We start from the raw sequence: 23,009 nt of genomic DNA, 5'->3' as shown, positions 1-23,009 counted from the left end.
CCAAATTTGGTGAAAAGGAGGGACAGCATTAAAAAATACAAAGAAAGACTGTACCCTTTTAATACCATCTCTCCCATTCAGAGCAAATACGTAACATTAAGTAGCGTATGACTTTAGCAGGGCTCTTTATTATCCCATTGGGTCAGATAAAATTTTATTTTATGTCTCTTTCTAAATGACAGCAAAGTCAACTACAGAAGGTACTTCCGGTGCTACTTTCACGTTGTTCAAGTTGTCATAGGCGTAAATTAAAGGTACATTTTACACTGATGGGTGTTAATACATGAAATAGTTGCAATCAAGGTTCATAGTGGAAGCTTTTATCTTTAGAGTCTGACACAGTGTTGGATACTCAGTATACTACAGGCAAGATGACAAGCCTAGCTGGGTTAAGTGGTCTGCTCTCATCATGAAACTTATTATTTTCATATGTTATGCAAAAGTATAATTTATTATCCTTAGGCTGGTAACCTCCTGTGAGAATTTCAGCTGACAAGAGACAAGAGCCTCCACCTTCTCCAGACCACAAGTCTCACACACTGCTCTTTGCTGACCTTGAGGTTTTTAGATTGCTGTGGTCTGAATTACAACAAATACTTATTCCATTTGAACTGCAATCTCAAAAAACTACATATGTCCTGCTAACTACTTTCAAATCTCTGAAAAAAGTACGCCTGATTCATGACTTCCCTTTCTTTAAAAAATGGATTGATGTAAAAATAAGCTTCAGACATAATTTATAATTAAACTAGTGTATTTTTTAATTAAAGAGAGTAAATAGGCATGATTTAGCTCCCAGCACTTGGAACCCGTTCAAATAAGATGTTAAATTGGGTAACTTAATTGGATTAGGAGAGTTACGGATTTTAAGAAAGCACTTAGCAACACACGGACTCCCCTCTTGATTGGAGATACATTGAATGATGTAATTATGTATTCATTTCCTCCTGTGTTTTAGCTGGCCTCAATTATTTCCACACAAGTAAGTGTCATACCCACCAAAGGGGCTTTTATAATCATCCTGTCTCCCTTAGCTCTTATTTATAAGGTGGCCCTGTGGTATCGTGGTTGTTTGGGAATGTCCACTATATATACATATAATATAGTGAATGTTTTTCAATGTATTATCCATGAATTCAATCTAATTAATCCAATATCAATAATTAGGGTCTTTATACATGAGAAATTTGTGACAGAGGGCAATGCTTTTCTGTTATTTACAGCAGCAACAGTGCTGAAGTTGCTAAATAAATCACGGCCTTGTGGGTTTGGGTCTTACATATGTCATTTAGTGTACAGTGCTTCAATGACAACAAAACCATCCAGTGTGGAATTGTCAGGCTTCAGTCATGCACGTCTTACAATTAAGGATATGAAAAGAGGAGAAAATGCGAATGGAGCCACACATCGAGAGGGTGCGCCCAGACCGCGTAATGGAATTTCTGCCCAATTTACTCTATTCAGATGGAGGTTAAGGGTGTTTTATTTTTCTTTGCCACCCTGATTTGAGTTATAATAAGGCCTCCAGATGACTGCCGTCCCTTGGAATCTAGAAATGAGCGGGGACACGGACATGAGCGCACAGATGTCATTGTCATCTCCCCTGACCAGAAATGCGGCCACACCACTCCAATACTGGAGGCCGGGCTGGTCAGAGGCCTTTTCTGCTGTGCCCATGAACGTGATTCATTTATGGTAAAATCACATCGAATCAGTGGCTTTTGTGGTAAGAATGTGTACCTGAAGGTTATACGTTCACAGTGGTATCCTCTGCCCCTCTGTTTGAATAGGCCTGCGAATAAGGCTGACAGAAAAACTGTATGGTCATGTTAAAGGGGCGTACATTAGCCTACTAGACAAACTAACGCCACAGGGTAAGCTCTGACCCCATGTGCACTGTAATGAGCCAGCACATTGCAATTTACGTGGCGCCAGTTGGCACAGATATAACGCATGTATGTCGAGCAAACTGCTAAGGACAGCGGCCACAAACAAATGATCTGTTTTAATCGAGCCATGAAACATAAAATAAAAGACAATTCAGCTGGACCACGACTGTGAACAAACAAATAAAACTGATCAACAGCTACATTCCAATAAGCTCAAAAACACGCCTGGTTAACAGAAGTATCTTGCAATTTTAAAAACCTTTTGCGGTCACTCGGCTCCCCCAACGCTTCTTATCTGTGGGCTTCAGCTCATATCGACGCAATAACGATACCTGTAAACCCGGTCCGCACAATGTTTACTGAACCTTCAAGACTTGCTTTAAGTCAATAATAAGCGAGCAGCATAGCAGACACAAAGAGACGTAAAAAGAAAGAGTGTAATGACTCAAAAACAATCTTGGCAAATAACAGAGCAATTTCAGCGCTAATAGAAGCGTTTCACACCTGAATAATTCTGCTCACTCCATTAAACATACTCAATGCTGGCCCCGCTTGAAGATTACAACTTTCAGAAGTCAACGAAGAGACGCCCTCATGGATGCGGCTGCTGTGCTCATTACGATTAATTACTTTAATTCATTGAAACTGTAAATAATACCGTCTACCGCTGAGAGTGCTCCGCAGAGCATGTTTGACGACAGGACACACATGCACGAAATTCATGCGACGGTTGCACTGTCATTATTTGTGTGGAAACCATTTATTATACCCCTCTCCATTACTTAGGCGACGTCTTAATTTATGTATCTGTTATAAAGTTTTACATCTCAATGCATCTGACATCATCTGCACAACAATGAAATGAGGCAAAAGTAACAGGTGGAAAAAATACGTTGTTTAGGCTACCCCTGAAATTAGCCGGCTTCCTCTCCGGCGAAGTTGCAAAAGGTGCTTGGAAGTTGCTGTTCCATACCTGACAGCATGCGATATCTGATTATTTAGTAACTAGTTATTTGTCTTTGTCTGTGGGAAAAAAAAAAACTTTGACCAGGTAATTAAAGCAATTGTTTATGTTATTTCCACATTTTCATATTGGTCTTTCTAACTGCCCAACCGCATGTTGCGTAACCTGCGCAGTGAAGTTTCCTCATAGTATGTGTGAAAAATAAAACATAAAATTAGTCGCCAGCTAATTTCTTCCTCTTTATTGTGGCTTCTGGTACCGCAGCAATCCAGATTTTTGCCGATAATATTTGTATAAACGAGGTAACTGCAGCCTTTGTATAATGGTGGCACAATCTTAAAAAAAAAATCTAATGTTGGTTGATGGTTATGAGGATTGAAAATGAAACTTTTTAAACCTAATAACAACAACACTGTAGCTTCGTTTGTTATTGGCAGTTACTTAATGGTCATTTTAAAACCTTGACATTTAACGTTTTCCTCACTATATGCATGTGCGATCAGTCATTTTTTTCGCATGAGGAGTCCCACAGAGCCTTGGAGGATAAACCTGTCTCCACTGACATCATCTGAGGAGCTCAGTGATGCCTGAGTTATAGGATGCCAGAGACTGGTGAGTTGAGGGTACCCTGCCAACAAATCCACTGCTAATGCTTCCACAGACTGAAGCTCCCTCTCATTGTCAGTTGACGCAGTTGGGTCCTAACCTGGGTCATGCACTTAGCGTACACTTGGAATGACCAGATAACCTGACTGAGCCACTCAGAATCTGTATTAGAACAACAGGTCATGTGTGTGCAGCTCTTTTTAGTGAATGTAAGTAAATTTTTAGTCTCATTTACTTAGTCAAATAGCAATGCAACATATCTAACTGATAATGTAGTGGACTAATTTCTTTGCCATAATGGAGACATTTAATCAATAAAGGTTGTAGTCAACTATGTCTCTCTTCTGAGACTGATTTGATTTGATTGTGATGAGACTGAGATTTGATGGGCATTTAAAATTAGCATATGGATCCATTTTATAAAAGCAATAATACACTTGAGGGTGTGCATCATTGTGATTATTGGCACTCTGTGATGCCAACTCAGCTTTGCCTCATACTACATCACCTTCGTGCCAATAATTGCAATAACTCACACCCTCTTGTGTATTAAAGCTTTTTCAAACATGAGGAAATCTGGCAGGGACATTTCAAGGATGTCTGAATTGTAACATCTTACTTCTGTCAACTTGTTGACTTGCAGTGTAGACATTGCCTCGTGGTTTCTTGGTAACTACTAGGTAATGATCTTAAAATAACTTGATGAGATGGTACAGCTGTCTTTTAAATCCACGTTATCATACCTTTTTTCCCCTCCTGCTCTTCTGTAAACTTGCCTCAGTAGTGTCTCTGGTGCCTCAGTTTTTTCTGACAGCTCCATTAATCACAGTAAACAGTCTTTACTCTACTCTGTCTGTATTCTGCCAATCCATGGTGTGGATTGTTATGACAGCCCTGTGCACTTTATGGTCCTGTCTGAATAACCACCAAACCAAATAATGACATAGTAGCTGACAAAATACAGCACACAACTGGGACAAATGTTTTTATTATCAGCAATAAATATCTTAGATCCCGAGATTGCCTTGGTCTTATTTTAAATAAGCAATCAGTATCTTAAAAGAACCAGCAATTATTCATATTCATTTGCTAAATTCCCAAGTAGTTAATGGTTATTATTGTGGAATTTACATTTTTATGTTACTGGAAAGAGCAGGAGGTGTGATGTTACAATCTACTTTTTCATGTGGCAAAGATACTTTTGCTTGAAATGGCTTTCTTATCCCTTTCTATAGCTACTACAGTATGTTGAAAATCCCAGGTCATAGTTTTATTCTCAACATGGAAGCACAATCTTTTGGAGTGTATATGAGCCTCATTAAGAGATGATAATCAAAATAGTAACCCTGATAACCCTGAAAAGATGTGTTATGTTTCCAGAGATTTGAATTAAAAATATAAAATGAGTAAAAAAATTCACTATGTCTATGTGAGTCTGTAAAATCAGTTGAAGTAAAAAAAAATGTCGAATATATAGGACAAAAATATGGTGTGTTTGTGATTATTAATATGATCCCAATTAGGAGGTTTTTTTCCACATTTAGTGACGTAGTCTTCAGGACATCATCATTGACCCACCCTTCACAAAAGCTGTAATATGCAAGCCTTAGGGATGACATAGTTCAACTGTATCCTTGTTTCAGTAATGAAAGAAACATCTTCAAAAAACTGCACACAATTAATATCTGTAATATTGTACCGGCGATGTAATTCGTTGATTTGTGCTACTTAATTGTGCATCCCAGTTACCATGGTAACCCGACAAAATCAATACAATAATGGCACGAGAACCCCATTTATAAACAATGTTATTGTATGGTATAAAGAAGATCTAGACAGGGAGCTTTAAATGGCATCCAACAGTGATGTCACAAATTTCACAATAAATCCATGTGTTTCTTTATATCCTTTTTGCATGTGTGTGAAAATGCCATATCGTTATGAAAAAAAATATGAACATGTCATAGCAATTAGAATAAAATAATAATGTTCCAGTTGATAAACAGTGTATTAGTTGAAAATTTTAATAAAATTGATTCAATTTAAAGACAAACCACATTATATTTATCTTGATCCCAAACCTCTGGTACTACCATCAGCTACAGTTAACTGCATTATCAGGCCATCTACAGATATTCTAAATTCCCTGACCATAGCTGTGTGTGATTGTAACCCTGGACTGTAACCCACCTTCTCATGGGATTGCACTGTGGTGCTGTAGAATCTCCCGCACACTCTCTCTCCAACCGCTATTGACCCCTCTTCATAATCAGATACACTGTGTTTCCTCAGCCTGGAGTGCCACTTCAGTTTGCCTTTTGATAAACTGCTATAAAGTCTGATTAAATGTCAGATAAACATTGTTTCAATAGCACATTGTCTATGCGGTGTGTTCTTATCATACGGCAGAAGGGAAGACAGCAGTGTTTCTCTTGGGGAGACTCAGCATTGTCTGTGCAATGTGTCCAGAACAGAAGTCAACAGTGTAACTCTGAGAGAGATTAAACATTGTCTATGTCATTCTGTTAGAACAGAAAGACAGCGGTGTTTCCCTTGGGTGCAAATTAAATCTCCTTGCAATGAACAGTTATCATAGACTGATTTGGATTTTGCAATCCTCAAAATAGGGGAAAAAATGGTATGGTGCATAGTGGCAAAGTCCTGCATTTGTGTTTCTTTCATAACATTAAGAGGTCAGTGCTTGCTAAAAATTAATTAAAAATATATATGTTTTAAATGCCTTAAAGCATTATTGTTTACCTAAATTGAATAGCTTCCCCCCCCATTTGAATCCAGCATCTCTGTTTTTCCCTTTTTTGGAATCGCTAGTGTTCATTACACTCCTCTCACTGTGGCAGCCTCTACACTCTTGCAGGAGTGATGAGGCAAGATGAATGCAATCCTACTTCACACTGCAAGTCACACAGTACACTGCAGTTACTCCTTAGCTACACCACAGCATCACTCAGGCAACTCAGTGGCCCCTGACGACTCACAGGGTGCCTGAGAGAAGTGAGAAGAGGAAATACTGGCTGACCTATCCAGCCCTTTTGCCAGCAAAACAAAACTAATTTGTTCTGATGCTGTGGGCTTCCAGTGACTGTCAGCATATGATACAGCTGGTTGCGCACATGGGGCATAGGGCCCTGTTTGTACTGAAAGTAAGCGCCTTGCCAACTGAGCCACTTGGGAGCTCTATAAATAGAGTTAAGGACAATGGGCAATGTTGTTCAATTGAATCTGGACCCTTGAAAACAGATTTATCTGTCTCTGTAGGATCTACAGTGTGACTAATCCAAGGGTCATTCTTTGACCTTATGTGTCATAATAGGTATCTTGTGGAGCTGATCTCTGCCTTGTGCAATAGAAGGGTAAGGGACAAAAGCAGCAAAAGTCAGGAAGAGTCATTCTCCAGCCTGTCTTCATTTATTTCCCCAGTGCTCATTGCTGCTGTGTAATCACTGCAACCGGAGTTAAAATATAAATAGGCAGTTTGCATAAGCGCACACACACCATGCATGCACACACAAACACACACAGGCCAGTGTGCAGATCCTAGTGTGATGCAAGGCAGCTGAATTAAAAATGGCAAGGTTAGTGTCACTCTTCTTTGGCGAACATGCTCAGGTTGTTATTTCCCTGGTTTCCAAGTGTCTCCATTTGCTCTACAGGGGGCTTTTGTTGTTGCCCCCACTACAGAGGGAGGGTGGAAAAAAACAGGACTTGGCAACAGCAGCTCCCCTTCTCCCTCTTCAGCTTTCAGTTCTCCCCACAATCCTATTTCATGGTGCCAGGCAGGCGTTCATCAGAATCTCGGCAACGTACACCATCTTCTGTGGCACATTAAAGCCTACCCCTCACTTTCCAAGGTTATTTTCTAAGGACGCTCTCTCACTATCCAATCCTGTTTAATAAATATACTTCACATTTCAACAACTGGTAACTGGAGCCCCTCTCTGTGACAGCAAGTATAACTGATGAAAACAGCCATAGTGCACCTCCAGGCCTTGTAGTTAGTGCCAAACTTTGCTCAACTGCCTATAGGTCAAATCCCCAGCTGTCATGACAAAGATTTTAACGTTGGTACCCATTGCCCATCTGCTTGACATTCAATACTAGCAGGGGAGAATTAGGGGGTGAAGGTCCTGTGTACACTGGAGTCATGTCTATTGAGTCTATGTGCACATCAGTCACTTCACACAACAGAAAACGGAGATGTTCTCTGACGGTGTGTTCTTTATTGCAATGGTACATATATGATGTTATTGTGATAACAGATGTTTTTGACTTGAATGCATATTGCAAACATCTGTGTACAACTTAATGTGTTAAATGGGGTCTGGACCTTTCGCAGCTCCACTGGCTCTGGATGATTAATCCCTAGTCCACTGATCCTGTCCTCTCTCCCACGTGAAATAATTTCTGTATTACATCTTGAAGTTGGAATAGAAATCACATAACATTGCAAATCAGCCGGTTGCAAAATGCTAAAAGCCTGTCTATAGAAATGCTCATCGTCCTCTCCACAAGAGCACAGCATATCACGCACTAGTAATTGGCACAGCTGTACCAGCCGTGCCATGAACCAATGAAAAGTGGGAGTATACTGACCCCTAGTGTCAGAGCAGTAAAAATGCATCCTGACTCCATATCTGTGATCTTTGCAGGTTTACAGGGCAAAAGGTCTCATGTGACCATAACAGTTAATTGCAGCACATTAGTACGTCAGGCTTTTAATGTTGTGAAATTAACACAGCTCAGCTCATATTTCTCTGTTTTTCTGTATCTGTGGGAGACAGCTGGGATAAATTCCAATCACATTATCATAAAGTGGAGGACCTTTCATGAAGATAACAAATGCTAATTAATCCTATTCACAAATTTCCAGTTCACAGCTACCCCTCCTAAATTGTATCACAGCTGCACTTCTCCAGTAAACCAAAACAGTCTTGAAGGTTTAAGGAGTTACAAATCTCTTTACCATGCCCTTAATTTCCCTTTCAGAAAAGGGCACCAGACAGCTTAACATCGACTACTTGGTTGCACTGTCTCAAAAATTTAAATAACTGTGTTATAACCACAAATTATGACGTGGGACTCACAGGTGGTTTGAATGATATGAAGATGACTGTGCTAGCTTACTCATCTGGGTGTATGTTTTTGAACAGCCGTGCTTGAAACATGTTATGTATAGGTTTACATATACATAACCTTTTGCCATTTTCCTCTGTTGTTCATTGTAATTTCTTATTACAAGGAATGGATGTTTCAAATATGAGTACAGGGGATGTGGATAGCATAGTGGGTAAAAGATAATCAGAATCAATGGAACCAACTTAAGAGGTGCAGAGGTTCATAGCCCAGTATAAACAAATAAATGAATAAATGAATAAATAAATGTGCAGGAAATAGCAGGAACTGACCATCTAAAATTAAGCGAGAATATCTGGCCTAATTTTCTGGGGGAAGATGAGAGAATGTGTGAAGTGGGATCTTTTGACAAAATTATCTTACTGAGGTCAGTACTAGCAACCTACTTAAATTTGCTAGAACTGCTAGCACAAAAGTCGATGATGAAGCAGACTTGTAGTTATTAGAAAATGTAACAAGATTTAAACAGAATCCAGACACCAGACAAATCAAATTCACCAAGTGTCAAATTCCATATATAGGCAATTTACAGTAGGATTATTTTGGCAGATGCCTAAATGTGTGCTCAATGAGAAACAGACCACACTCTGATAATAGCTGTAATAGCTAACCCAATTCTATCTGCATTTAGAGATTCTGCCGGGTTGACAGAAAGGAAATTCTCTGCTGTGATACAGGTAAAAAGTACTGTATATAAATGAGAGGAGGTTGTATTGATGTTATGCAATGGTTTTATAACATTATAAAGTTCTCAAAAAAGCACAGAGGGGACTCCTAGTTGGCTCAGTGAGAAAGCTGCTCCTCTTGAATCCCCCATGAGGGTCAGGACAGTGGAATCACTGGCCATCTTCTGACAGACTTCAGACCTATCTCTTCAGTTGGCATCTCGGTTCCACCTCAATCCCCACCCCTTAACACCTGCTATTTGTATTACTTGCTGCTTATTTTACATGTTACGCATTTTGGATTATGTGATCTAGTGACAGTGATGTATGGTAGTATACTTGGCTTCCCTTGTCTGGTCAGGTTGCACAAGTTAACTTGTGGTAGGGTTTAAATGGTGTTATGCTCATACTCACTAGACTGGGAGTGCAGTTTAGCCTGGTCTTATGCTGTTGCTCATTCAACTTGAATGGATGCACGTCGTTCTTTAGTGATGGATGTTGCTCTGGATAAGAGTGTCTGCTAAATGAATGAATGTCAATGTAAATGAATATAATGTAATGTAATGATTGCTGGTAGAATTCCATAGCCCAGGCTTGGTCTTAGCCATGTCATGGGGACTGGGAAACAAGGAGAGGCACTGGGAGTCCACAGTGCCCGGATAAAATTTAATTGTCTTACCTCTGTTGGGGAAAGGGGTGGATAGGTTGGATAGGGCTTTCTTGTCTCACCACCTTCAGACATGCTGCAATGTGTCAGGTCCCTGCAAGGTGCTCAGATGATGTCCCTGGAGTAGTCCCTATCCTCCAAGGAGCACCCACTTCACTGAAATGCACTGTATGCAATGTACTATATGACTTGTAGTGGGAAAAACATCCATTGCATGTGTTCAAGTGTATCAAAAAATTGCATTTGTCTCCCTCCAGTGCTCTTGAGATAGGGCACCTATACAACTGGTGATTCCAGACCAGGATTGTGTGAATGGGAAACACGTACAGACAAGGGTATACTAGGTATCAAACTTACTGTATAAACCTAATCCCTTCAGACCCAGCAAATAATAATCTGTCGACTGAAGTTTTAACATTTTGAAAAGGGGATTTATGAATTGGATTACACAAGGTAGAACAAGACAGCATAGGTGGAAATTATGTTAAAGGTCAATTTAACTAGAATGTATTTTTCCACACAGACAGTTCTTAACACATGAAGTTTAAAGGTTTAAAGGTTTAAAAGGTATATGGTTTAAGACTTAAAGGTTCCATTTTCTACTGTGAATCTTGGTTAAAACCAAGCTTCCCAAGAGGGAATGGATGTGCTCTAGACTATGGAAAGTATAACAGGCCTAGTTGGGCTGAAAGACCAACCAATGAACGTTCCTATGTTCTAACACAATGTAGTCTGGAGAAAAATGACCCAACTTAAAGAAAAAAACACATACTACAGCCACCCTATGGCTTTTAAGATTAAGAGAAATTTCTGTAAATAATTCACCAAAATACATTGTCATACCATTTAAACTGAAAAAACAGCCTCATTTTTTGTATTAAAAGCATATTTATTTAATTTAGCAAATTCACCTCAACATTACTACAGGAAAGCTGAAAAAATGCACAGATATCTACATCTGTTAAAAACTGCATAAAAAAAACTAAAAAAAAAAAACTGTACAATAATTAACTGTGTATATACATTCATACACATACACAGAGGATATATATCCTCTTGAACATAAAGTGGTATACATCTGAAAATATTCTGAACTGAGCAAAACTGGACCTATGCATTGATAAACCAGTACATGTTCTAAGTATCAAGCATGGCCTAGGATCGGCCCCAGTGTGTTACTCCATTAAGAGCCAGTAAAGTCAGATATTAAGACAACTTATATCTAAGACAAACACATCACTTGCAGATGTAGTGAGTGTCCTTAAAAATAACTTGTACAATAATCCTCACAGAATTACACATATCCTTTAGAAACAGTGCATGTCAATGATCTTCTTTCTTAAAATGAACCAACAAAAATACAGCATTTTAAAGCTAGTTTATATCTCTGTAGAGTTTCTTCTTATTTCTAATTATTTTCTTCCTGCATCTAAGTTTTGGTTGTTATGAAATTGTAAAAAGAAAATATTCTAAATAAACATGAAAGTAAAATATCATTTTATCACCCGGATACAAAAGTAGCTAAACAAAGTTGTCAAAGATTTTACAAAATACTTACAACAGTTAATGTTTTACATTAGACTCCAAGATACAGCAGTCTTGAAACAATCAATACACATACAAGAAAAGTCAGTATTTGGTGATCATTTGCAGCCAGTCTTTGATAAAGACAAAAGTACTGATAGAATGAATTTAGTGCTTTGTCCGTCTTTTGTCAGATATTAATAGCCAGAAGATCAATTTCTCATATGACAATATTTGAGAGAGCAATATTGTTGAAAAGTATATATTTAAAATACATAAATTAAGTTAGACTGGGTTCAAATTTAATTTTGGTGCTTTTGTCATCATAATCATCATCATCATCTTTGTCATCATCATCATCATTATCACCATCAGATATAGTATATGCAGTATTCAGCAAAATGTTCTCTGAATGCATTCATTATTCTGACCTTTGTTTTCAGACACATTATTACAGAATTAATACACTGAATACACATGCCCTAATTCTTTAAGGTTTATGATGCTGTGTTGGGGAGCATGGAACTGGACCTTTAAGCAAAAGCAAGAGCAAGCTGGAACCCGGGGAAGGATTAATATTCATAGATATTATACAGACACAATTTAGAACAAATCTCAAATACAGGGCTTTAAATACCACATACACAGCCGTGAATAAGTGATGGGGTGCAGTAGGAATTTATTGTGGTATGCATCGCTATAACTTGTGTCAATGTGTAATCATGTTTTAAATCGTGCAAATCAAATCTTTACAAGAAACAATATACAGTATACAACTGGAAAGCATTTCAGTTGTGGTGAGCTTCATTTAGACTCTCCACTACAGAATTTTCTTTTGCTAAAAGCTGCACAGATTCACTGATCTTTATAGTATATGGATGCTAATCTGTGTCCACTATCAGTGCATTCAGTGAATATAAACATATGATATCAAAGTCTGAATTTTGTGTATTTGCTGAGCATGAGCATATACGATTTTACACTAAGCCCATTTTGGAAATTTACGAAAACTGAAGTATGGAATCACCAGCCAGATTCAGAGCTCTAAATGAATTATACTGGCCAGGAATGCAAGGCCAGGAATATTTCTGCTTCAGATGTGTGGAGAATTGTGTTGGTACCTATGGCAAGAGCTTGGATCATACTCAAGTAATTCAAGCCATACATTGTATTATGTTTCAGTATGTTTCCACATAATTATCCATGTTTTCTTTAACACAGCAACATGGTAAAAACTTTCCATTTTTGTTCCCAGTGTCTTGCTTTCATTACATATGGTGTACCTTATGGTAACAGGAGAGATTAGAAACCCATGGGGATAATATATTGCATGGTAAACACCAACCATGGGAGAAAGTGAGCTATAAGTTAGCAGATGATAAGATGTATTCAAATCCAGTCAAAAACATTCAACTAGTTAGTACATTACAACTGTTTTGGAAACTTTGAAAACTTACTACACAGAGTTATGGGTTTTCATTCACAAGGTTCGTAAATTCAAGTTATTTTATTCATAAGTATAACAGATTGAGAATATTGTTAAACCTATAACACAGATGATTTTTATATTAAAAAAAATACATTTAAATGTTTTGATTGTGGTGTTTTCACATGATTTAAGTCTTGAACATGGACACACCTTTCATATTCTCTAAACAAATTTTAGTGGAACTTACAAGACTTGCAAACAAAAAAAAATTAGGTGTTTACTTACGCAAATTATAAGCTCTCTAAGCTCTGGAAAAGCTGTGACACATCTCAGCCAGACAAAGATACTGACACCATCACAGACATAAAAAGGGTTCATACATCACAACTGATAGCTATATTCATATAGATTCTCTCTCTAAAAATTCATTTTACAAATGACAAAGAAGCAAAGCAACTTCTAAGCATCTCACTTAATGGCCACAACACGGACAGTACCACAAGGCACCTTCTCTTAAGCCACTAAGAATGTCTACAAAAAACCCTGGTCTTCGAGGTGCAGCCATCCATATTTCCCTGACTCTGTTGTACATTCTCTTGTGCTGTAGCTGCACTATGCCAGCAGGAGGCATGAGTGAGCAGATGAGGGGAGGTAGTGAGTTTGGTGAGGACAGATGGCTTGACAGCCATGCAATCTGATCCTCACAAGCGATGCTTATTTAAGGAGGGGAGTGAATGAGAGAAAAAGAAAAAAAAAGGGTAAACATGACAGAGTGACTCATAGACAGACTCCAAGAGCTGCTGTTACTGGTGAGGAGGACTCAATATGTATGAGAGATTTGAAATGAGACTGCAGGGTCACGGCCTCATAGTTTAACAGCTTATACCATGTGGGCATGATCAGAAACAAACACTGGGAAAAGACACTGTAGATAATCTAATAAAGTAAAAAAAAAATACATTCTAGAAATACAAGCCGTTATGCTGCAGTCCAAATAGATTCTGTATTTCTTTTTCAGAGTTCATCTTCCTGTATAGGTGTGTTGCTTTAGAACCTAGGTTTGCAACCAACTGCTCAATTCTCAGATGAGATAAAGCTGCTGTACCCTTGAGCTGTGTATTTAGCCAGAATTGCTTCAGTAAATATGCAGCTATATCTATTTTTACATAGCATGAGGAAGGTCAGCTGCAGTATCATAGCTGATGCAGTCTGTAAAGAGTATTTTTATGAATTCAATTCAATCAGGTTTTGGGGAAATGTGGAAATAGCTCAGAAACTATGACAGAACACTGAGTAATGAATTACATAGAGGTAGTCTCATACTGGTAAAAGCATGCTTCTGAGAATGTGTAAAATATTCAGAAATGAACCTTTTTAATGAGAAATTTAGTGGACTATATGAACACATAGGCAATGGCAGAACAGGAAATGTGGTGATGGATGATACAGAGGGTGAGATTAAATCTGACCATTACATGTTTTGCACATAGCTTTTTGAGTAACAAATTCTGTCAAAAGTGATTTATTTAATAACAACACCACATTTATGTAGCCCAATCACATCTACCCCTAAATAATATAACATTTGACTCAATTTGTTACTAAAAGTTTTGGACAACATGCATGGATATTACATCTGAATCTGAATCTGGGCCAGAGTCATGGAAACAATGTGGACCTGAACCTCTCTACACTCCACAATAATCGGATGTCACACGATGCTCAGCTATGCTGTAACACCCCTCATTCCAATGTGAGTGTACTGCACACTGTACGTATTTGCTGATGAGGAAGCAGATTGATTAAGGCATGATGATTTGGGCCTACAACACTTTCACTCTACCACTTCCAGTATAAGGCTCAAACACAAGTGTTTGTCATCCTTTGGCTCCAAACTACTGTATAATACAAACAAAACAATGTAGCATTAAGGCAGACTAGAAATTTGCAGACACACTTTGCTACTACTTTGCTTGAGACATCCAGCTTGATGCAGCCAGGGTCAGAGACACTCACTGGGATTGCAGAACACAGAAGCACGTCACACAACAACACTCTGGCTGCCATGGTGACACAAATCAAAAACTGTAGAATCCTGAAAGGCCGGACAATCTCAATTTGTTACCAGCCTTTCAACGGTCCAAAGAAAGCTGCAGGAGGTGTGCTGTGAGTGTAGGATGCATTATTAAGCAGTGCAGTGTGTATAAGATACATTATTGAGTGTACTACATTAACAATGTAAGGCTCTTTCAGCTTCAACCTCTGGAATAAAGCTGATCATTTTATCAGTGTCCACTACATGCAGAGCGTGATGAAAAATATTCATGTCAGATATGATCACTGATAACTTTGGAATTTAGTGATTTGGCCATTTAAAACAAACTTTTCAACTTAATCTAAGGAATTGGAAACAAAATAAAAGTAAAATAGTATATATTTACAGTTTTGTTGACCCTATGACCCTCTGTTAACCATATGTACCCTGTTTTGAATAACAACTTAGTGTGCTGGGCATTGTCAATCAACAGGTACAAAACAAAGAGTAAAGGGATTTAATCATGTTCTTCACCTGGCAATCCAGTCAAAGCACAACTTTCTACTCTAACTAAAGGGGCTCACAGAAGCACACAAGCATGTACGCAAACACATAGCACCTATTCAGAACGGTCTAGCATGGGGAGTCCACTGGCTTGGCCTGGCCACTTACAATGAAAGCAGATAAGACAACAGCATCCTATGGTGTATTCCTCGACAAGAGATTTGCACAGAGGCAACACCAGTTTGTTCTACAGAACAGCAGGAAAGAGGGAGAAAAAGACAGAGTAAAAAAAGGAAAAACAAAGAGAAAAAGAAAAGGCCAGTCAGTGAACACACGCAGACAACTTTCAGTCAACAACACACATTCACACGCATTTCACTATTTCTCTTTTGTTCTATTAAGTATCCATTTGATCAGAAATCTCTTTTGCTTGCAATGGTAGTTTCAAGTAACAATATCTGTAGGGGAAGACAGAGCAAAGGGGTCTACACATGGCAATGGATGGGTATCAAGGGGGTGGTGGGGAGTGGGAATAGGGCACAGACTCACTGTAGGTGGGTGGAGTCACACAGAACATCCAATGGGCTTTGAGACATACCCCCCTCCCCTCCCCCTGGGCCTGGTTCACCAGCATCTCAACTGGAACCAAGTTGCACAAGCTCCAGGGTTAGCATAACCAAAAGATCACTAAAGTGAATTAATTTTGTGGGTGTGTTTGTGTGGGTGTAGTGTGTGTTTCAATGTGTATATTTCTTTAAAGGCATAGGTAACAGTATGCAAAGTATCAGATTATAATGAAGTCTCAGGCCCCGCCCCACAGTAGGCATAGCCTACCCCAGAGTGATGGACATTCTCCCCGAACCCGAGGAAGGAGCTAAAAGTGCGGTAGTTGGCGCCACCCCCCCAGTGGGTGTACATCAGCTTTTTGGAAAGGTGCTCAGACCTTCTAGGGTTGCCGTTGGGGGTGTTGTCTCTCTTGCGTTCGGGAGCGTGCAGAGTGGACAGGGGAGGAAATTCCGACAGGTTTCCCTGGTACAGCTTATCGGCATTCTGCGGGAGCAAGGTGATAGATTGAAGGAGAGAGAAGAAGAAGCATGGTTATCACTGGGAGGGCACTACATTCACAGGCCTAGACATGCTTCAGCACAGTGTCAGAGAGCACGGCTAGGAAAACCCCTCAGATATCAGGTCGGTATCACAGAGAGAAATGGATGCTCCACATTATGTTTTGCAGCACACATGCATGTTAACACACCATGAAAACCAGTACTGCTCATTCCCAGAGTTTGCCTTCCTTGTATCTGTCTTAACCTCAACAAGCCATTTGATATAGTTCTTCAAGAAAACAATTTAATTTTTTGATTCTTCAATTCAGTATGAAAAAGAGATTCATGTGATCTTGTTTTGACATTATTCACATTACGGTTGCACATCAGAACTGACAGGACTAGACTGAATTCTGTAAAGCAAAGAACAGGCTACCTAGAACTGGAATGTAAGCATAAGTTGTTTTTACCCAGATACTCAACTTCACTAGAAAGAGTTTTACACAAGGGAACTGCTCCTAACCGTTCTGATGTCACTTGCTGTTCTGGAGCACCTTTCCTGCAAGGTTATAGTGGCGGACGTGTTTGTGTGTTTCTGTATGTCTGTGAGGTTAGAAAATATGCTCACACTTATCTGAGTCTTGCCTCTGGCAGGGTGCTTTGCTGGGACGGTCCTTTCTCAAAACCCTTCCCCATCAAAATCATTTAATGCAATACCATTCCCACCACTAGAGAGCAGCATCTACTTTTGTTTAATGTTGATGAGTCAGAATTATGACTCCTGTGGCATTATAATTTCTTATAACAGTTGTACTGTACTAGCTGATGTGCACAACTTCTGTGTTTAATACAACTTGATAAATCATTTTGATCTTGTATCTTGAGTTTTTTTTTTTTTATTTTTTTTTTTACCAAAAACGCTACCTTTTAAAATAAATTCAAGTTATTATACTCTAAATTAGTATAACCAAGGAAATTCAACTGGGAATGAATAGACTTTGATATGTATCATCTCACATGACACCGTCCATGCCCAATCTCCCACCCACAACCCCCATCCAGCATTGTGTCCGTCTGTCGTAAGAGAGCAGAGCCCTGTCATCCATCACCCATGCCAGAAAAAGAAAGCAAAACAAATGCAGAAACAGGAACAGGAAACAGGGATGGGTGTTAAGAGTAAGGTGTGTGTGTGTGTGTGTGTGTACACTTATCTGTGTGCTTATACATACCCCCCAACACACAAATAAACTTGCAACCCAAAGCCTCACAGCAGCACAGCACACCAGCATTGGAGGTGCAGGAAACAGCCCCTCCTTGCCTGCAGTATTTACCATGGTACAGCTAGGCATCGGACAAGGACTGAGCCCCATCCAGGAGTGCGTCCCGACTGTAAATGAGAACCCTTTCCAAGTTTCTACCTGCCCGCTTCCTCTGCGAAAGGCAAGGGTAGAGGCACTCAGATCACTGTTACATTTCACATTTTAGGATCCCTGGTTTGACTAGCTGTGTGCATTAGGACTGGGCAACTGCTGTTTGCGATGATGGTCGCTAAAGGATGCTCTCCATCTACCCACTAAATTTAAAGGGTCCTCTCAGCAGCTCTGATAAATAATTAGGAGTTTGCTTTATGATTATTGTTCATTGTATAGGTTTAACTGAAGCTTGAAATAAATTATAAGACGTCTACAAAAAAACTTGAAATGTTTAAAATGATGCCCCAAGGGACTTGTGAAGCTCAAAGAAAATTAATGGCCATTCCAATGCTGACTGATAAATGCTTGCATACCAAACCAAAAGCCATCCAGTGTTCTCACAGAATAACCCTGGTTTCTAATATCTCTGACACGCTAGCTTCTTGATACATGGTGAGAGAAAGAATGGACCAATCACCATCCGTCAAATACGGACATCATCATTTCCACTTCAAAAAAGGGATATAAGAGTGACCTATAAAGCACTTTGGATGTTTTCTATATGCTGTGACATCAAAGACCTATAAGATCAAATGTCTCACAGCTGATAGGAGAACCTGATCAACAGTCATATACTGAGATGAAGCCCTCTCATTTCTGCAGTTGTCTGATCCTGTCTGTTTCCTGTTACAAAAGATCTGACACCACCTGTAAGTTTTGAGATAATTTCTTTCTTTGCCTGTCTTCTTTGTCATCATCAATATTTTCTTCTGTGATTTCACACTGTCTGAATGGATTTTTCACAGGAAAAAAATGAATTATCCTACCAAAGGTTAGTCTGACAGATATAAAAAGAGACAGTCCCACACCATTTTTAAAAAAGTATCAATAGAGGACATGGTATTGATACTATTACATAGAATAATGTACTGCTCCTGAAAATAAAAAGGCAGTAATTGCTCAGAAAAATCTTATAAACACAATAAAAAACAGGAAGCAGTGACATTTAAATGTTGTATGACTGACACCACACCTGGAACAATGACCCTGCCCACAAGCTTCACAGTTATAAACAGCAGTTATTGGCATATCTAACATGGACTTTTTAAACACAAGATGGAAATCTGCTCAGAGAATGACATCTCATACTGGACCATCATCAATATGATAGCATGCTGTGCAGAAGAGTGTTGGCAAATAATTATCAACGATCATCCTACTAATGATCATCCTACATCTTACTAAATAATCAAAATATCTGAAAATGATTGAGCCATCAGTAAAAAGGGAGTTGCTTATCATTTATCTTTATCTTTAAGCACAGTTATTAAAAATGGGATCCATTGCCCTTAATGGGACATGCCCAGCTCAGTTACTTGAGAAATATGTACATCTTGAGAGGCACTGCTGCTGCATCCAGAGCAGACTAGTGCACACTGGCACAGAGCCACTTGGCTGCAGTGACTCCTATTTCCCTAATAATTGCTTCTCAGTCCTAAATGCCCTAGTGAAACCTGCAGAATGACAGGAGGCTATTGGAAGACATAAGAAAGAGAGAAGGAGGAGACTGTTCTGACTTACATGCACTATATAACTTGCTCTGGGGAAGAGTGCTAAATGACTATGTGGAAAATGGAAAGGGAGCCTGTTTTTCTTTTTTTTTATTGGTAAGAAAGACACAGATCAAGTGTGTTCCAACGTAAGATGTCACCTTCAGCAGTTCTGATGTAGAGACATTTATACACAGACGCATACATACACCCAAGCAAGCATCATCTCCCAGCATACAACACAGTAGCACAGGACAGGACCAGGATGAGAATGAAGAACACCATGGGGCACTGATATACATGGGCCAATACAGAGAACTGCCATTAACTAGTGCTGACTACTGATTATCAATATTATCATTACCAACAGCACCAGCATCATTAACTGGCTTGGTAACTCTCCACTTATCATTTTAAAAATGGAATTTCTTCATACTAACTCACTTGATTGTCACTAATGATGACCTTTATCCATTAGAATACAACTTTTGCACACATAGCTCATACAATAAGAATTATCAAGAGTCTTGTTGAAAATATTTTAACGCATTCCCTTTTCTATACTGAAGATACTGACAATATGTTGCACTGAAATGTGCAAAAGGCATCAACTCCTCCAGTAAATACCACAACAAATGCCAATATGCAACAAACCCTCACAAATTTAAAGGTACAATACAGTAATTTGAAGAACTGTCAGCAACTCCCCCAAACTAACAGGGATCTCAAGAACAACCAGAAATATTGTAACATGGGGAACCATCTACCGGAGGAGGATATCTAATGAAATGGCCATCTGTGGAGTGTCCCATGGTGAATGGTGATCACAGGCATGCCACCATGCAGAAAGGTTTAAAGATTCACCTCCTGTTCTCTCAGAAACTTATACTGCTCGAAGTCTGTGATAGCATAAAGATGGTGGACTGCTCAACAGTAAGGCACTGTCGCTTTGTCTGCCATTTCCCGGGAGACAGAGCCAGCCGTGGGCATGAGAAGAGGTCAGGGTTTACAGACACACAGAAAAGAGGTGGGATGTAGCCAGGGATCGGTCGAAGGAGTGAGGGGAGAGGAGAGAGACAAGCAGTAAAAACGATTAACAGATACTCAGCTTTTCTCATGCGCACACAGATCTAAAACATCCTGTATCTGCATAACTTAGAAATACTTTTCTTCCTTTCAAAATGCTGATAGAAAAGTCAACAGAAATGTCTCATTATTAAAAAGCAAATCAACTAGATTTTTGCTGTATACTGAATAATGACAAGCATTCCGGAAGGCCCCAGAATTGTTTTGAAGAATCTGCCTAATTAATGCCTGACTGATTTGTTTCTTATCTGATGGTTTGATTATTTCTCCAGCAAGGTAGAAAATTTAAGATGTTAATACATTTTACATTGATACTCTGGGAATCTTCTTTTGTGAGAGACATCAGTGTTAACTTTTCAGTAAAACGAAAAGGGAAGGGGAGGTTCATAGGGTCATGCTATTATCAAAACAGCAAACAGGGAAGGATCTATCTCTAGGTAAATTTAAGACTCTCAGAATAACAAAGGCTTCTGGGAGATGTTTTGAAACAGATTGTTAGGATTTTCAAAAAGAAACAGTTTGCAACAGCAGTGCAGCAAATTGCTATCCTTAAGTAGCCTTTCTTGTTCACTTTATAAGGTCATTTTTGTCATATCTCCTTTTGTAAGCATTACTAAAAATGTCAATGTACTTCATTTTCTGTATATACAGGTCCTTTCCAATTGACAATGGTAGTCAATTACTACAGCATAAACAAAAAACAATTTTTTATTTGTCATGACATTCATTTCAAATAGATAAACAAAAAAAACATCTTCATCTATTGCCAAGTCATTCCAGAATTAAAGAAATCTGAACTTGCCAGGCTTCCACTAAGGTGTACACCTTAAAAATTAACGGAAGCATGAAGGTTATGCTCTTACCTGGATGCGCTCAGTGGTGGTTGGCCACAGGGCCCTGAAGAGGACCTTCTTGACCACGTCCGGCAACAAGCTGACCGTGATGAGCAGGATGATGCTCAGCCAGGCCGGCCCGCTGGACAGCATCTGCATGAACACGTAGTACATCCTCTGGTAGTTCAGGAAAGGCCTGTTGGTGAGCCAGCCAGGAGAGCAGTGAAACCAGGTGACAAAATCTGATAATATCTGCATTCTCTGCATTTTGTTGCTGGGGCTACAGGTAGTGTGGTGGGTAGAGCACTGCACCCTGGTCCTGAAGGTTTGACACACCAGGGGTGTTACAGCTGTTGCAGCTTGTACAACAAACGTGAAATAAGAGGTTTTTGAATCTCAGAGAGCACAGCTAGGCAACATGGTGATCCAGGTCACCAGGTAAGAAGTGTAAGTAGCTGCCAAAAATACTTTGTAATCTTGTAAACTGTCAAACTTTGTAAACTTCTGACTGTATTCACCTTGATAACCCTGATAAGAAAGTTGACTTCAAAACATGAGATGTTAATTAGTCTGCTCACAGTAGAGATTATGCATCAGGTTAAAACAGATTACAAACAATTACTGAGGACAATTATGGCACAGAAAAAGCCTTCTCCTCTGGGACAAAGAATTTGGTATAGTGTTGATTTGGTATAGTGACCCTCAAGAGGGAGAGTACTCATAACCGGTCCACATACTATTCATTTATTCCAATTGAGCTGAGAATGCCAGTTGAAAATAATGCTCATGTAGCATGTCTGGATAGGTGACTAAATTTCAGGCAACTTTGAAATCCATAAGCAAACCTCTACTGGGATCTGTAACAACTGCATAAATTTCATAAGTAAGGACACTGAAATACCATATATCTAGGAGGGACATACCAAATTATGCCTCCCCATAGCAGAGAGAAAATCACATAGAAAAGTAATGACCCCCAGATGACAAAGTGATTGATCCATGTCCAGTAGTGCGTGTCCAAGGCGAGCTACAACAGAGAAGCCAAGTATGAGGAGATGTCGATGCCATATTGACAAGCAATGACTGTCCAAAGCAAGAACTTGAATGTTAATTTATTGATAGAACATTACTTTTTCCAAATGTGATTTACCTTTAGTGTCACTGTAAAAACCAACACAGTGAAGACCAGAGTCCCAAAAGTCCAGTTCCCAAACATCTGCAAGAAATTAGTGGCTATGAGTAAGCGTAAGTGTACCATTATTATCTGCTTGTTACAAAAATCAAATCTCTTCTGGATGGACAAATAAACACAAACCAACAATGCAACAAAAAAAAGTCTATCTCATCCAAAGCTGTATAGCAATTGGTTTTCACTTAATGTTTAGTACTCTTGCTTCCTTTGGTAAATGAATTCCAAAGCTGGTTAATACAAGCAAAAATACAATTTTCAATCTCTCCTGTTGATTGCAGCACTCTAAAAGTCAACAGCACCGTAAGGTTGGGACTTTAGCCTGATGAGTTCCAATCATAAACTTGCTTGTGCAGCCACAGGTTCTATCATTGCTGGAAGGCGGAATTTTGCTTGCAGTTTTTGTGAATTTATGCATCCCTTGCTGGTTATAACTGCCAAGCTAATGTCAGGCCTGAT

The 23,009-nt window shown here is 39.1% G+C and overlaps 1 protein-coding gene across 2 annotated transcripts in view; it reads right to left on the bottom strand.

Annotated features, from left to right (window-relative positions):
- Positions 1-13,072: 13,072 nt before the first annotated feature.
- LOC118785582 (probable phospholipid-transporting ATPase IH) overlaps positions 13,073-23,009 on the bottom strand; it is a 61,183-nt gene continuing 51,246 nt past the window's right edge. Inside the window, exons 27-31 of one of the 2 annotated variants that reach the window (XM_036540361.1) lie at positions 22,512-22,577; positions 22,285-22,388; positions 21,392-21,557; positions 16,378-16,484; positions 13,073-15,681 (exon numbers count right to left, since the gene is read on the bottom strand). In XM_036540361.1, the coding sequence (XP_036396254.1) occupies positions 15,630-15,681; positions 16,378-16,484; positions 21,392-21,557; positions 22,285-22,388; positions 22,512-22,577 (495 nt within the window). In that variant the 3' untranslated portion in view covers positions 13,073-15,629. Of the gene's footprint in view, positions 15,682-16,377; positions 16,485-20,306; positions 20,396-21,391; positions 21,558-22,284; positions 22,389-22,511; positions 22,578-23,009 lie in introns of those variants that run through there. The other variant, XM_036540362.1, reaches the window with a different exon arrangement.

Source organism: Megalops cyprinoides, chromosome 11 (genome assembly GCF_013368585.1).
Source record: "Megalops cyprinoides isolate fMegCyp1 chromosome 11, fMegCyp1.pri, whole genome shotgun sequence".
Lineage (NCBI taxonomy): Eukaryota > Metazoa > Chordata > Actinopteri > Elopiformes > Megalopidae > Megalops > Megalops cyprinoides.
The sequence above is the reverse complement of the archived record's forward strand: the minus strand, read 5'-3'. Positions and strand labels throughout refer to the sequence as shown.